Source organism: Microtus oregoni, unplaced genomic scaffold, assembly GCF_018167655.1.
Source record: "Microtus oregoni isolate MIOR12 unplaced genomic scaffold, Mior012 000055F_ref0000237, whole genome shotgun sequence".
Classification (NCBI taxonomy): Eukaryota; Metazoa; Chordata; class Mammalia; order Rodentia; family Cricetidae; genus Microtus; species Microtus oregoni.
Genome location: NW_024543831.1, coordinates 1,381,934 through 1,398,779, shown reverse-complemented (window position 1 = coordinate 1,398,779; position 16,846 = coordinate 1,381,934). Strand labels below are relative to the sequence as shown.

Here is a 16,846-nt window from a genome sequence, read left to right as displayed (position 1 = left end):
TAAAAAAAAAAAAAAAAGAGTAAGGGGCTGGAGAGATGGCTCAGTAGTTAAGAACACGGGCTGCTCTTCCAGGGGACCAAGGTTCAATTCCCAGCACCCTCAGGGCCACTCACAACTGTCTCTAACTCCAGTTCTGGAGGAACTGCCACCCTCGCACCAATGCTCATAAAAATAAAATTAAATAAATTGAAAAAAGGAAAAGAGTAAGGAATGAATATAGGTAGGTAAGAACAAGGTTTGATGGCCCATATCTCCAAGTGTAGCACTTGGGAGGCTAAGGCAGAGGGATCCTGAGTCAATTAGCCATTCAGCAAGATTCTGTGCAAAGAAAAATGAACGGTAGAAGACAGCCCATTGTAAGCCTGGACTTTTTTTTTTTTTTGGTTTTTCGAGACACGGTTTCTCTGTGGCTTTGGAGCCTGTCCTGGAACTCGCTCTGTAGACCAGGCTAGTCTCGAACTCACAGAGATCCACCTGCCTCTGCCTCCCAAGTGCTGAGATTAAAGGCGTGCGCCACCATCGCCCAGCAAGCCTGGACTTTTAGATAAGGTGATGTGTGAATTTCTTTCTGGACCTAGAATTCTGATTTCTTAATTCTGAATGTTTTGTCTAAAAATAATCTCTCTCTCTCTCTCTCTCTCTCTCTCTGTCACACACACACACACACACACACACACACACACACACACACACACAAAGAGGCATGGTAGTCTATAGTTTTAACCCCAGTACCCTGGAGACAGAAGCAGCTGGATCTGAGTTCAAGGCTAAGCTAGTCTAGATAGTGAGTTCCAAGACACCCAGAAAAACACAGGGAGACCCTGTCTTAAACCACAAAGAAGCTACTACACTCACCTTCTCACCTTTGGGCAATCACTAGCTGTATTTTCTTAGAGCAGAGGGTTGTCAACCCTCCTAATGGTGTCACCCTTTAACAACATAGTTACTTATTTTGTGGTGACCCCCAACCATAACATTATTTTGTCGCTACTTCATAACTGTAATTTTGCTGTTATGAATCATAATGCAAATCTCTGTGTTTTCTGATGGCCTCAGGCAACCCTATGAAAGGGTTGTTTGACACCCTCCCCAAAGGAGTTAGTGACACATAGGTTAAAAACCACTGTCAGTATTGGCATAAGAACAGACAGGAGGACCAATGGAACCGAATAGAAGACCCGGATATCACGGATATCAATCCACACATCTTCAAACATCTGATCTTTGACAAAGAAGCAAAATACATCAAATGGAAAAAAGAAAGCTTTTTTTCTTTTTTGGTTTTTTTTGAGACAGGGTTTCTTTGTATAGCTCTGGCTGTCCTAGAACTAGCTCTTGTAGACTAGGTTGGCCTCGAACTCACAGAGATCTGCCTGCCCCTGCCTCTGCCTCCCAAGTGCTGGGATTAAAGGCGTGCACCACCACCACCACCCAGCTCTAAGAGAAACAATTAATAAATGGGACCTCCTGAAACTGAAAAGCTTCTGTAAACCAATGGTCATAGTCAACAATACAAAACAACAGCCTAAAGAATGGGAAAAGATCTTCACCAAGCCCACATCAGACAGAGGTCTGATCTCTAAAATATATAACGAACTCAAGAAATTGGACACAAAAAATCATATAATCCAATAAAAAAAATGGAGTAAACAGAGAAGTCTCTACAGAGGAATCTAAAATGGCTGAAAGACACTTAAGGAAATGTTCAACATCCTTAGTCATCAGAGAAAGGAAACTCAACACAACTCTGAGATTCCATCTTACACCTGAAAGAATGGCCAAGATCAAAAACATTGACGACAACTTATGCTGGAGAAGCTGTGGGGAAGAGGGAACACTTCTGCACTGCTGGTGGGAATGCAAGCTGGTACAACCCCTTTGGACGTCAGTGTGGTGATTTCTCAGAAAATTAGGAAACAACCTTCCTCAAGATCCAGGAATGCCACTTTTGGGTATATACCCAAAGGATGCTCAATCGTGCTACAAGAACATATGCTCAACTATGTTCATAGCAGCTTTGTTTGTCATAGCTAGAACCTGGAAACAACCTAAATGCCCCTTGACCAAAGAATGGATAAGGAAAATGTGATAAATTCACACAATGGAGTACTACACAGCAGAAAAAAAAAAAAAAGACAGCTTGAATTTTGCAGGAAAAGGGATGGAGCTAGAAAACATTATTTTGAGTGAGGTAACCCAGACAAAGAAAGACAATCATCACATGTACTCACTTATAGGTGATTTTTTAAACATAAAGCAAAGAAAGCCAGCCTACAAACCACAATCCCAGAGAACTTAGACAATGAGGATATTAAGAGAGACTCACATTGATCTAATCTACATGGGAAGTAGAAAAGTATAAAAAGACAAGATCTCCTGAGTAAATTGGGAGCATGGGGACCTTGGGGGAGGGTTGAAGAGGGGTGGGGAGAGGCAGGGAGGGGAGCAGAGAAAAATGTAGAGCTCAATAAATATCAATTAAAAAAACATCCACTGTCTTAGAAGAGCACTTTTAAGCTCTCCTATTATCAGTGATATATAAAATGAGACTACCTCCAAATAAAAGGTGCCCATTGTGTAAAATTAAAATCATCTGTTTTCAGCCAGGTGTGATGGTACACACCTTTAACCTTAGCTCTCAGGAGGCAGAGGCAAGTGGATCTCTGAGTTCGAGGCCAGCCTAGTCTTACAAAGAGAGTCCCAGGACAATCAGTTATACACAGAAACCCCGTCTCAAAAAAAAAAAATAAAATAAAAAAAAAATAAAAAAATCAGTACTTCAAAGATTCCAAGGTCAGAACATAATAAGCATAAGATACATAATTCTAGTTATCGTGTTATAACAAAAGGAACTGCTCAATAAAAATCAAGAGTTTAATCACAATATGCATATATGAACCACCCTGATGGAGCCAAATTTGTAACAACCGAGCACACAGAAACATGATTTTAAAGGCAATCCTGAGTCCACACAAATATACATGAAGCAGGAAGGAGAAAGGCTAGTGCTACATCTCAGTGTTAAGAGTGTTTGGCTAGTGTGACCAAGGTCCTGAGTTCAACTCCTAGCATCCCAAGACTCAGATACTCTTATAATGGCACATATAGGGGCAGGCTCTTCTTTATAGGGGCCAACATGGAAGGACTGTTTGAGCTGAAACTTACAAGAAATTCACTACACCCTCGACCGATGAGATCAAGTCTCTGGATGGTAATTAATAACTACAACAATGAGAAAGTTTGATGAAGAGAACACTTTCTTGGTCTTAAAGTATTCTCTAGAATGTTGACTAGTTTTAAGGGACATAAAGTAGTTGTCATCATACATTATTGAATATAAAAAAAAACACTTGAACAAGATAATCCAAACTAATGACATCACCAATCAGACTGTACACACCACTTTCAAATTCGATACCCTGAGAAACCTGTAACACAAGTTTTGCAGTATTTTTGCTGAGAAAGCATGACTTCAGCCTAATCACAGAGTCCCATCAGAAATGATTAAAAAAAATGAATGGAAGAGATTGGAGATGCAGCTCATTGGTAGAGTGCTCCCCCAGCATGCACAAAACCCTGACTTTGAACCCCAGCACTATATAAATTTAAAATTTTCCAAGTCTGTAACCCTAACTCCTCTTGTACAGAAGGATTAAGAGTTTAAGGTCATCCTTGACTACACAGAGTTTGAGGCCAGCCTGGGATACAAGAGATCCTGTTTAAAAAAAAAACAAAAACAAAAAAACAGGACCAGCAAGATGGTTTGGTAGAAGTAAGTCCTTGATGTTAGGTGCCACATCTGATCTGATCCCCAGAACCTACCTAGTAAAAAGAGAGCTGACTCCCGTAAGTTGTTCTCTGACCTCCACACATGCACACAAATATATAAAGATGTGCGCACACACAGAATGTTAAAACAAAATCCAGGGACTGAACAGATGGTTCAGGTGTTAAAAACACTGGCTGCTCCTCCAGAGAGCCCAGATTTAATTCCCAGAATCCACATGGCAGTTCACACTTTTAACTCCAGTTCCGGGGATCCAACACCCTTGTCTGGCTTCCTTGGGCACTGCATGCACATGGTATACAGACACACATGCAGGCAAAACACTTGCACACATAAAATAAAATAAATTGGCTGGGCATGGTGGCCCATGCCTTTAATCCCAGCCTGGCCTACAGAGAGTTCCAGGACAACCAAAGAGAAATCCTGTCTTAGGGAAGTAAGTATTAAAGCTGTCAAGCATCAACACAAAAGCTAGAGCACGCACGCACAATCCCTATTCTTAGGAAATATACACAAAGAGACCCACAAGAAAAGGAAAGTGATTTTATAATTTAACCTGTAAAAATTCAAGGAAGCCAGGTGGTGGTGGTGGCGGCGCATGCCTTTAATCCCAGCACTCAGGAGGCAGAGACAGGCGGATCTCTATGAGTTCCAGGCCAGCCTAGTCTACAAGAGCTAGTTCCAGGATAGTCTCCAAAGCTACAGAGAAACCCGGTCTCGAAAAACCAAAAAGTTCTAGAAGCTGGAGAGATGGCTCAGCAGTTAAGAACACTGACTGCTTTTCCAGAGGATTTGGGGTCAATTCCCAGCACCCACATGGCAGCTCACAACTGTCTCACACAGACATACATACAGACAAAACACCAAATGCACATAAAAAATAAATTTTATATAAAAATTATATATAAAATTGGGTAACATATTTATATAAATAAGCATAAGGTAAATTTATATATTTATGTTTATATTTCAAGAAAAAGCTGTGAGTGGCGATATTTGCCTGTAATCCTAGACTTGGAGGCCAAGGCAAGAAACAAGAGCTCGGGGCTGGAGAGATGGCTCAGAGGTTAAGAGCACTGCCTGCTCTTCCAAAGGTCCTGAGTTCAATTCCCAGCAACCACATGGTGGCTCACAACCATCTGTAATGATATCTGGTGCCCTCTTCTGGCCTGCAGGCATACACACAGACAGAATATGGTATACATAATAAATAAATATTTAAAAAAAAAAAAAAAAAAAAAAAAAAAGAAACAAGAGCTCAAAGCTACACTTCCAATTCAAGGTTAGTATGGACTATATGGAATTCTGCCCCCCCTCAGAAAAACACTGTACACACACAACCCCCCCCCCACGTTACACTATTCCTGCATGTCAAAAAAAAAAAAAAAAAAAAAAACCCAAAAACACAAGTAGGGGCTAGAGAGCTAGAGAGATTGCTCAGCAGTTAAGAGCACTGGTTGCTTCCAGGGTACACATCTTAATTACCAGCACACACATGGTGGCTAACAACCATTGTTTAACTCCAGTTCTAGGGGATCTGAGGTCCTTTTCTTGCTTCTGCAGGTACCAGATATATATACAGACAGAACACCCATATACAAGTAATTTTTTTTTTTTTTTTGTCAAGAAAGGATCTCTGTAGACTGTCTGGAACTCACTCTAGACCAGGCTGGCCTCCTGAGTTCTGGGATTAAAAGCAGCTCTGTCCAGTAATAAAATGAATATTTTGCTGAAGTGCATAACGCATGATACACAGCCTTCACGTAACATAAAGGGTAAACATACCTGAATAGGAGATGGCTTTTCCCAACCCATTTCAAAAATTCCCATTAGCAACTCCCGTTTCAAACAGTAATCTTCAAATTCATTTCCTTTTGTGGAGGTCACATCCTAATCAAACAAAACAATAAAATAAAATACAATACAATCCTGGTTCTTTCATAGTTAGCATGCTTAAAAAAAAAAAAGTACTCGATGGACCTGAACCCCTTCTCCACCTTCATCTTAAAAATATGTACTACTACTGCTTCAGTTTCTATTTTAGCATTCCCTGGAGAAATACTCAACAAATACACACCACTTAAAAATGGAGCTTTGGGCAGGGTGGTGGCGGTGCACGCCTTTAATCCCAGCATTCAGGAAGCGAGGAGGGGGTGAGGGGGATGGGGGTGTGGGGTGATTTGCCATGAGTTCAAAGCCAGCCTGGTCTACCGAGTTCTAGAACAGGCTTCAAAACTACACAGAGAAACCCTGTCAAAAACAAAACAACAACAAACGCACACCAAACAAAAGCAAAAAAGGAAATAAACATGTGCATGGGCACACACACACACACACACACACACACACACACGCACACACAAACTTAATATATCCAACAGCTCATTATTATGTAATCCCAAAGACTGGTAGGAATCTTTTTTAGCAATCTAACATCTATTAGCTACACAGTTTCAATCATTTCAAAATGTTTTAAGATTAAATATATACTACACACACACAGACAGAGCGCCCCTCCCCTAAATAGTGAAACCCTATTGAAAAAACTAAAGATACTATTTGCTAGCCTGGTGAGACATACCTTACTATACTCCCAGCACTACTGAGACTAAGGAAGGAGAACCTAGAGTTTGCAGTAAGCCTGAACTATATAGGACACTATCTCAAAATAAACAAAACAAGGACTAAATACTCGGTGTCACTTCATGCAACTACTTTACTTGTAATTGCCCCATTCTTCCATTTTTGAATTCTACAACCCAACTTACCGAAGTTTTGATTCTTAGATCCTTTGGAGGGAGTTTTAATGTCTTTTTCCAGTCATCACCAGGTCTAGAGAGAACACAGCAAACAAAGTTATCACAATTCATAGCTTCCTCCTTAATACAAATGAAACGTCTCAATAGTACTACCCCACAGCAAGTTTAATATGCTCTACATCATTAACAAGAAGGAGGGACACTCCTGTACTTAATTAACAAGAGTGTTAACTTCAGGGAACATGTTCTTTGGGAAATCATCTAAGGGGATAAATTTAAGAACAGAAGGGCTGCCAGCATCCATCCTCCTCATCCTAAGATTAGAAGTACAAGTGTTTGTCAAAACACATTTTATTTGACCTACTAGTATTTAACTTTCTGTTTTTAATTAACTACAAACATTTAATACCTAGATTTCATATAAAGGATCTTGAAAGACTGCCAAATCCACAACAATTCAGGGAAGCACACTTTGGCAATAATGTTTCAAGTTCTTGTATGGTAACAGTTCGGTAGAACTTAGCAACTACAGCCTTTTCTTTCTTCTTTTTTTTAATGCTAAGAAATTAAACCCAAGCCCTTGAAAAAGCCAGGGAGTTGCCAATGGGCTACCTAGTAACCAGAACTTAAAATCACTAAGTGATGCTTGTAAACAGTAATCACCTTCTAACTTGGCACAGTACCCTACAGTCATCCAAGCCTCTGACTTCTGGTAACTACCCAGGAGAACAAGACAGAAAGACCACCTGAGCCATGGAAGTTCCAGGCTAGTCTGAACAACACAAAGACCTCGACTTAAAATACAAAAGCACACACAGTCTTGACGTTTCTAACAGAGGTTGCCTTGATTTTCTTTATTCCTTCTGTGATGGCTGCACCAATTATTCCCTCAACCCTCTACGCTCTCACATACAAACGGTGTCTACCAAGCTTATCAGTAATGTATACAATGATGTATGATGACACCCACCAGGTGATTCCAGCACCCAGGAGGTGAAGCACGAGGTTTAGGAGTTCAAGATTACCCCTGGCTACATAGGTACTTGGAGGCCAGTCTGAGCTACATGAAGTGCTGTCTCAAAAAAAAAAAAAAAAAAGCAAATAAGTAATTTATGTAAAATAATACTAACAAAAATAAGACCTGGAGACACTTGAAACTGTCCCCAGAGCACCCCGAAGGTTGATTTGTCTAACGCTAGAGCTTACATTAAAAGCAAATAGCCTAACACAGATACCTTTCTTTCTTTCTTTTTTTTAAATCTAAATAAAAACTTGTATCTATATAGCCCAGGCTGGCCTTGAACTCATGAACCTCTGCAGACACCACTGAACACTAGATAACCACCTAGTAAAATAGCTTGCCACACAAATTCAACAATGCATAATATAAAAAATATAATGCAAAAACTGGCTCATAGGAGCTGGAGAGATGGCTCAGAGGTTAAGAGCACTGGCTGCTATTCCAGAGGACCTGAGTTCAATTCCCAGCAACCACATGGCAGCTCACAACCATCTGTAATGAGATCTGGTGCCCTCTTTCTGGCATGTGGGCATACATGCCAACAGCATATTATATGCATAATAAATAAATCTTTAAAAAAAACTGGCTCACAAATTATACTCAAATATATCTTAAAAATGAGAAATCAAAGTGAGCAAACAGGTGAGGGAGGTAAGTACTAAAGAGTTCTGAAACAGCTGACAAAACCCAGAACTCTTCAAAGAGATGACACACTTAGAAAATCCCAGAGCAAAAACTGTTACCCCAAATCAAAAATTTTAAGTAAACAATACTTTCATACTGAAGTGGACATCTGCCCTTAGAAACTGAAAGGAGCCTCAATTTTGCTTGCCTATTTGTGTTAAAATAAACTACAATTTATAAAATATTCCCATTTCTATAGTTGTTAAAACCAATTCCACTGTGCCACTCATCCCAGCAACCAGGAGGCACAGGCAGGCAGATCTCCAAGTTCCAGGACAGCAGGTTACATAGTGTGGTACTGTATCAAAACAACAAAACAGTGGGAATTCTTACAGACCAGCAGTGACTCTCATAGCAATAATCTAAATATTATAGTAGCCAGGGAAGACTACTTTTCCCTAGAAAGACTCAGATTACGAAAACCATAATACAGTTCAAACTCAGGATGGTGACACACATCTATAATCACAGCATTCAATCAGAGCAGGGGTACAAAGACATCATCTCAAAAACAAAACAAACAAGGGCTGGAGAGATGGCTCAGTGGTTAAGAGCATTGCCTGCTCTTCCAAAGGTTCTGAGTTCAATTCCCAGCAACCACATGGTGGCTCACAACCATCTGTAATGAGATCTGGTGCCCTCTTCTGGCCTGCAGACATACACACAGACAGAATATTGTATACATAAAAAATAAATAAACATTTAAAAAAAACAAAACAAAAATAACACACACAAACAAGTCAATAAACTAAGTATCATATATAAAGATCTGTAGATGTTAAACCATTTTATGTACGTCTATATTTTTAACAGAAGCCCAACTTCCATTGAATGAAGTTTTACATGTTAAATCCTTATAAATTCATTTTTAGAATGCCAGTTCCTTCGTCTCTCCCCCACCCCCCAAGACAAAGGGTCTCTGTGTAGTCCTTCCTGGCTGTCCCTGAACTCGCTTTGTAGACCAGGTTGGTCTGTAGCTCACAGAACTCCATCTGCCTCTGCCTTCCAAGTGCTGGGATTAAAGGCATGCATTGCCATTACCATCCAGTTAGCCTCTGTCTTTAAAAAATGAAATAAGTCTGAATCTTTAAATCTGCTTTTTCAGGGGGCTGGTTAAGAGCACTGGTCTACGTTAAATTTCCCAGCACCCACCAGGAGGCTCACCACCACCGGCAACTCCAGTTTCAGTGGATCCAACCCACTTTTTTAGCCTTTATGGACACCAGGCAGGCACATAGCATGGAGACATACATGCAGGCGAAATGCCCATGCACATAAAATTTCAAAAAATTTTTTGTTATTGCAAATAAATTTTAGTTTTCAAACAGCCTTTACCTGTTGTATAAACTCGGGCAAACTGCCGTGGTAACATTAGAAAGCCCCCCTCACCTAAAAAGAAGAGTAGGGTGTGGTGCCTCACACCTGTAACCCTAGCGCTTGGGAGACTGAAACAGGAAGACTGCCCAGGTCAGCCTGGGCTACAGAGTAAACCTATCTCAAAAAAAGAACAGACAGAATGGGATCCTTTTATTCACATTTATACAAACAGTACATTTATTTCTTAACATAGCAATTTATAGATGCTTATGTTCATCACTTGCTGAGTTAATTATGGCAGAAATATATTATTCTACTACAAATACCTACAGACCATGACAAAGTCATCTGCAATCAAAATGGTTAATATTACGTAGTCAAAAAAAAAATAAACAGAAACTGTGGCCTACAAGTTTTCTTCTAACACTTACTTAATCGTGGCGGTCATGCTCTGTGCTTGCTGTTGAGTGCCGTTATTGATTGTGTTGGTGTTTTTCAACTGGTTCATCTGTTGCTGTGTCTGTGTGCCCCCTCCTCCAGGGCCACCACTGGGCTTCACAGGGCCCCTCAGCTGACCATTCTGACTGGACAGACCCATTATAACAGGGTTCTCTGTTCTGGCCGTGCTCATGCTTTGTTAACTGCAAAGGTGTCTCTTTCAAACTTCAAAATTTTTGAAAGTCAGTAGAGAAACTGTAATAACAGTTTATGAGGCTCTCCAAAATGAAGAGATAAATAAGTCTTGCTCAATATATGAGTCCTTTATTGCAATTCAGGCAAGCACCTGTAAGTCTCTGAACGGCAGGCAGCAGTAGTTAACTTGCTCTCATGCACCGAATCAAATCTTTATTTTTTAAGCCCTCTAACAAGCTTGAAGTATATCTGAATTCACTCACTTCAATCTGAAACAAAGAAAAAAATTCAGTCAGCAAACAGCAAAGTCAGGGTGTAAGTTCCCTTCTAAAGAACTCCTTTGCAATGTTTATCTTTTAAAGGACGACTAACAGCCACACTCAGGCCAAATCACTAGATGACATAGGAAAGACTGAGTGAGGCGCTGCCTTCAAACCCCAATCTACAAGGACTCCAACCTCACATTCAAATTTTCAAGATCAAAGTAAGCTAGAGAAAATGAGGCAGAAAGACACTACTGACAGAATTCAAGTTCATCGTCAAATAACAATCTGTTCTTCAATCTCCTCTGAATTTTCTCCAAGTCCTACAACCTCCAAAAACCATTACATTAATTGCATTAAGACTTGAAATATCACTCAATTTACTTAATGTAAATCTAGATTTAAACAAAGCAAGACAATTCACTTACATTTTTCTATTTCTGACAGCAGCCAAGAGATTTTAAATGAGAAAAACTGCTTCAAATACTACAAAAAGGTTGTCAGTTTCGACTGCAGAAGGTTTTCTTTTTTTTAATTGAGCTTTTGTTCTTACCAAATAAATGAAGCGGTCAAAAGATCTGCACGGAGCAGTCTACATGTAAGAAATCTTTTGCTTGAAAAATTCTAAGACCCCTCTAACTACCAAACCAAAACACCTCAATACAAAAAAACTGACTGTTGCCTTTCAGTAAGGTTTTTCAGAACAGTATATCCTAATTTAAAATAACATTGTCTTTTAAAAAATGAAATTTTCTATAGTTAAAGGAGGGAAAAACAAAACCCCCAGAGGGTTAAACAAAACTGAAGCTTTAATAAAATTCTCCCAAATCACCCAGAGTATCAAATCTAATTAACAGTTATTTTTAAGAAAAAATTGCAACCTCTATTTGTTCCTCAAACAGGATTCTAAACTTTAATAAATAAAAAATTGCCAAGGACCAAAACATAAGCCCAACTCCTTTGGTTTATCTTTTAACCCCCTTACGTTCCACCCTCTCGCAAAAGAATTAAAGAAAAAAGAAAAAAAAGCCTAGCTTAATCTGTGCTATTTTTTCCCATGCACCAATGTATCCCAAACCCAAAATTCTAAAGTCAAAAGAGATCTCAAGTTTTGTTAGCAAACACTATGTCTGTTGAAACAAAAAAAAAAAAAAAACTTTATACATCGACTTGCGCACAAATGCTGCTTATCACACGAAGTTGTTTATCTGTTCTGGCAACAGCTATTTTTCGTACTGACAGGTCTGTATTATGATCAACAGTAGCAGGTACGTCCAACAGGAAGGGTTACCTGCTTGCAAAGCACTAAGAGGATGAATATTAAGCGACCATCATTACTGTCAATCAAACACAGTAAGACCTCCTATTGCCTTAAATCCAAAGTGAGCCTCCGATAGCTGCTCCCTTCTTAAACTGACACCTGCACTGCAGTTTTACGTCTCAGAGGAGAAAATATTCTTCCTACCCCTCCCCAGTTTAGATTTGCAAGTTAGATTCCAACATTAAAAAAAAAAGGAAGGAAGGAAAAGAAGAAAAGAGAGAGACAGAGAGACAGAGACAGAGAGAGAGAGAGAGAAAACAAGCCCACGAAGGAACGTAGACTTAGTTGGGAGGAGCCCCTGGCGGAGTTAATTACAGCACTTCCCAGACCGCGGTTAGCAATTGACAGTTTCACACCCAAGACGGTACCACCAACTCCAACAAGGGCTTTTGTTTGCAAATGCAGCGCAATTTCTCTAAGCCTCAGCAGGAAGTTAGAGTGGGGTTATTCTGAAGGAAAAGGGCGCTGTGGAAAAGGCAAGAGCCAAGCCAAGGACTGGAGTCCGGTAACCGTAGGGCACTGATCCCTCGCCCCCTCCCCCAACCACACTCTCTTCAGACCCAGCTCCCTCGGATCCAAACGCCAAAGGGTTTGCTGCCCTGCAATCCTAGCTGCGCCACAAGAGCCGCAACAGCTCCGCGAGTAGGAAACAATAGGGACTCCCCCAGGAAAGCCCGGGAGAGAACCCCCAAATTGGAAAGCCTCTCCATTCCTCTGAGCCGCGGAGTCTCCCCCAAGCCCCCGGTACCCCGCGACCTGCAAGGCCTACTTGCACCCGAGCAGCTGCGGGTCCTCTCCTGGCCCCGGCTCCGGACCGCACAGCCCTGCCGCCCCGCACAGGGCCGCCGAGTCCCGGCCGCCGCGCCGTCCCCGCTCCCGGCTGCCACTCGGCTCGCCCCGAGCACTCCGCCGCTCCTCCTCCAGACCCCGCCGCGCACCGCATTCCTCGGTTCCACTCCTCTCAGCCTCCCCCGCTCCTCTCAGCCTCCCCCGCTCCACTCAGCGGCCGCCCGCCCGTCCTCCCCCCCCTACCCCCCACCCCCCAGCCGGGCCTGGGCCTCGGGCCTCCGCCCCAAGCGCGCCCCGACGCCCGCCCGAGGGGGCTCCCCAGCGACCTTCATGGCCCTGCCGACCCCGACCACGCCGCCTCACCCCCCACGCCCCGCGGCTCGGGCCCGAGTCCTACCGCCGAGGCCACTCCCGCTCCGCACCCTCGGTCCTTTATTGTTGACTCGAAGCTCCCAAAATGGCGGCGGCTCCTTCCTCCTCGGAAACCTCCGCCCGCCCCCACCCGGCCCCTCGCCACTACGCCCGCCGCCCCGCCCCCGCCGCGCCGCCCGCGCCGCCGCCACCGCCGCCACCTCCCTGCGCTACCTCGGCCGCGGCCCGGTGTGTGGGCGCCCCCGAAGTCGCCGCCGGGCTGCGCTGACTCCGCTCCTCTGCCCCCTCCCTCGCCCGCCGTCGTCGCCGCCGCCTCCCTCCCTCTTCCTCAGCCTCTCCGCAGGGCGGCGCACGGCGGCTCCTCCTCCACACAAGATGGCGAGAGCTCGGCCGCTGCAGCCGCCGCGGCGGCGTCGCGGCTTCCTGGGCGCGGCGGCCGAGCCCGTTCCCTGACCCGACCGAGCTCGGGGAAACGTGGGGCTGCTTTCTGGGAAGGACGGACGGACGGGAGGGAGGGAGGGCTTGCCTGCGGCGCGGAGGACACCAAGCTGGGACGCGAACGGTGCCCGGGGACAGTCGCCCTTGCCTCCGTCCCTCCGAAGCTGGCTGGCGGGCCGGGGCCGGCGGGGAGGGCTGCTGGCTGCTGAGCAAGGACGCGCTCGGAGGGCAGCCGGCGCGCGCTCGGCGCCGGGAAGCTGACCTGGGATGGCCGGGAGGCTGTCGCGAGGCCGGGGCGCACCTCCACCCGGGGACGCGCGGAAGTGGGGCCGGTCGGGTCCACGCTGCTGGGGAGCCCGCTCCCGGGGAAAGGGAGAGCCGGGAGCGCGCCCTCGGTCGTGGGTTACCGAGCCCAGAGTGCAGGCGAGGTCACCCTTTCTTCCTGACCGGAGTTACACTCTTCTAGAAAGAAGGGCGAACCGCCTCTACGAGCGAGGACTCACTCATGGAAATGGGAAACCAGTAGATTCTCCCGCCTGACCCTCACTGCAGATACTTGTGCGTTTGTTTCTGTGATTTTCAGATCCTAGTGTCTTACCCTTAATAGAAAAAGCCGTCTTGTTCCAAGTAAGTAAACATTTCGAGATAGAATCGAGCTGGGCCAAAGGGAAAGTGAAAACCTGGGTCTCACGCAGCTGGGAGGCGGAAATAAATGGCCAAACCATTTGTGACAATAGGTCTCCGACCCGGAACACCAACTTAATGGGCACTGGACAGTCAATACTTAGTCACTGACTGGCAGCTCCCATTTTTTTTTCTTTTTTCTTTCTTTTTGCCGCGGCTTCCAACTTGAAGCCAATCAGAGAAAGCCAAATCTGTTCTCTAAACCAATGACTCCCTACTTTTAGCCCTCCTCCCGCTTTCTTTCCAACAACATCCAATGAGAATAAGCCTGAAGCCTTTCTTCCCTCCCACCCCAATTTTCTTTTACTTACTGTAGCACTTAATCTTTTTTTCCCCCCTTAAGGGCTCAAGTCTTTACCAAACGTCGGTGGATGCTTACTTGACCCCATTGCCATAGCAAGCCCCGAACAAATAACAGCCTGTTGTCATTTGATTTAGTTCCATAAAGCAAAGACTGCGGCTTGTTGGCTTAAGACAGATTGTTGCAATGAACCTCTGACTAGCCTGGAACTCATGACTGGGATTTACAAGTGTGTGCCACCACACTAAGTACTTGTCATCATCATCATCATCATTACTAGTACATTTTACTTTTACTTTTTGCAATTCTGAGTTTAAAGCATGACATCTCCCACCCAGATTTTAAAATAACTACTCATATAAGGGAATAGGCTGGCACCTTATGCTCACCCTGGAGAGAAGCTAAGTGTGCTCAATGATCTCTTGAGAAGAGGTACGAGGCCTTGTTTATCCCTTTCTGTCATTGGTTTTTTTGGATATTAGTTTTTCAAGACAGGGTTTTTCCTTTTTTTTTTTTTTTTTTTTGGTTTTTCGAGACAGGTTCTATGTAGCCCTGGCGCTCCTGAAACACTAGACCAGGCAGGCTCAGACTTGGACTGGCTGCCTCTGCCTCCTGCCTCCCTGAGTGCTGAGTGAAGTTAAAGGCCTGCCCCAACACTGCCTGGCCTCAAGTTGTTTTTTATTTGTTTGTTTATTTTTGTTTTGTTTCTTTAGAGACAGCTTTGGAGCTTGTCCCGGAACTAGCTCTTATAGACCAGGCTGGCCTGGAACTCACAGAGATCCATCTGCCTCTGGAGTGCTAGGATTAAAGGTGTATGAAACAACCTCCCGACCTTCAAATTGTTTTTATTTCTTCCTTTTTAAATGTATCTTAGGGCTGGAGAGCTACCCAAAATATAAAATGTATTTTATTTGATGTGTATGTTTTGCCTAGGTGTTTTGCCTAGAGTATGTCTGTGCACCATATGCGTGCAGGGGGCCTGAAGAGACCAGAAAGGGGCCTTGGATCACCAGGAGCTGGAGTAACAGATGGTTGTGAGCCATCACGTGGGTGCATGCTGAAACTAAACCAGGATCCTCTCTGCAAGTGCAGCCGATTGTGATGTTCTTGCCGCTTAGCCATCTCTCCAGCCCCAATTTAGGAATTCCGAAGTAGGCCTCTTTCTCGTTGAGTCCCATTCCCCTACAGTCTCATACCCATTCAAGGTATGGGACCAGCCAAAAAAAAAAAAAAAAAAAAAAAAAGCAAGGTATTAACCTTCACAAATTAATTTGTAAAGGGAACTGGAATCAAATAAGGACAAAAGCTACAGGAAGGAGACAAGCAAAATGAAATAATGGATATGAAATAGCTGTCCCATCTCAGTAGGAACCTACCACTAGCACTCTTAAGCAGTCTGCCTCTTTTAAGAGTCAATCCCCATTCTCCTAGCTATCTACGGTAGTCCTTTTCTGGTGGGGAGAATGGAGATTTACACTTAAGTTAGCACCATTTGGACCATGTATTAGGATTCAAGTTGCTGTGAAGAGACACCATGACCATGGCAACTCTTATAAAGGAAAACATTTAATTGGGGGTGGCTCCCTTATAGTTTAGAGGTTCAGTCTGTTATCATCATGGTGGGGCATGGCTGTGTGCAGGAAGACATGGCGCTAGAATAGTAGCTGAATAGTCAGTCCTACATCTCGCAGGCAAAAAGGAGCTTTGAAACACTGGGCAGAATCTTGAGCATATATGAGACCTCCGAGCCCGCCTCCACATGGACACACTTCCTCCAACAAGACCACACCTATTCCAACAAGGCCACACCTCCTAATAGTGCCGCTCCCCATGAGACTATGGGGGCCAAATACATACAAATACCACAGACTTTTTTTTTATTTTATTTTTGTTTTTTGTTTCATTTCTTGAAATAGGGTTTCGCTGTTAGCTTTGGTTGTCCTGGAACTCTCTGTAGACCAGGCAGGCCTCAACTCAGAGATCCACCTGCCTCTGCCTCTGAAGTGCTATGATTAAAGTCATGCAGGAGCACCACCCAGCCGCCATTTAGATCTTTTTAGTGAGGGTTCAGTTTTAATGGTTGTGAGGTCCAATGGCCAATCACAATACGTTTTTCTCCCTAGTTCAGATTATCACTGAGCTAAACTTCCAATTTAGATTCTTATTTCTAAGGTGAACGGTAACCCATTACTGTCTTTTAAAATGCTTTTTTCTGGGCCAGGTTGTGTTCACACCTGGGTGAGATTAATTGGGAGGCAGAGACAGGCAGATCTCTGACAGTTTGGGGCCAGACTATCTATCTACACAGTGAGGTCCTGGTAGGCCAGGACTACACAGTGAGACCCTGTCTTTAAAAAAAAATAGGGTAGAGGTTTGTAGCCAGATGGCCCAGTGGTAAAGATGTTTGCCACTAAACCTGACAACTTCAATTTGACTCTCAGGACCAGAACTTAATCCTATACGTTGTCCTCAACCTC

General features: G+C 43.7%; 1 protein-coding gene across 6 annotated transcripts in view; it reads right to left on the bottom strand.

The window, feature by feature from the left end:
• Ddx6 (DEAD-box helicase 6) overlaps positions 1-14,067 on the bottom strand; it is a 41,466-nt gene extending 27,399 nt beyond the window's left edge. Inside the window, exons 1-4 of one of the 6 annotated variants that reach the window (XM_041638420.1) lie at positions 13,983-14,067; positions 10,000-10,470; positions 6,556-6,619; positions 5,573-5,677 (exon numbers count right to left, since the gene is read on the bottom strand). In XM_041638420.1, the coding sequence (XP_041494354.1) occupies positions 5,573-5,677; positions 6,556-6,619; positions 10,000-10,199 (369 nt within the window). In that variant the 5' untranslated portion in view covers positions 10,200-10,470; positions 13,983-14,067. Of the gene's footprint in view, positions 1-5,572; positions 5,678-6,555; positions 6,620-9,999; positions 10,471-12,541; positions 12,776-12,971; positions 13,060-13,159; positions 13,292-13,982 lie in introns of those variants that run through there. The other 5 variants (XM_041638415.1, XM_041638416.1, XM_041638421.1 and 2 more) reach the window with 5 other exon arrangements.
• Between the last annotated feature and the right edge of the window lie 2,779 nt (positions 14,068-16,846).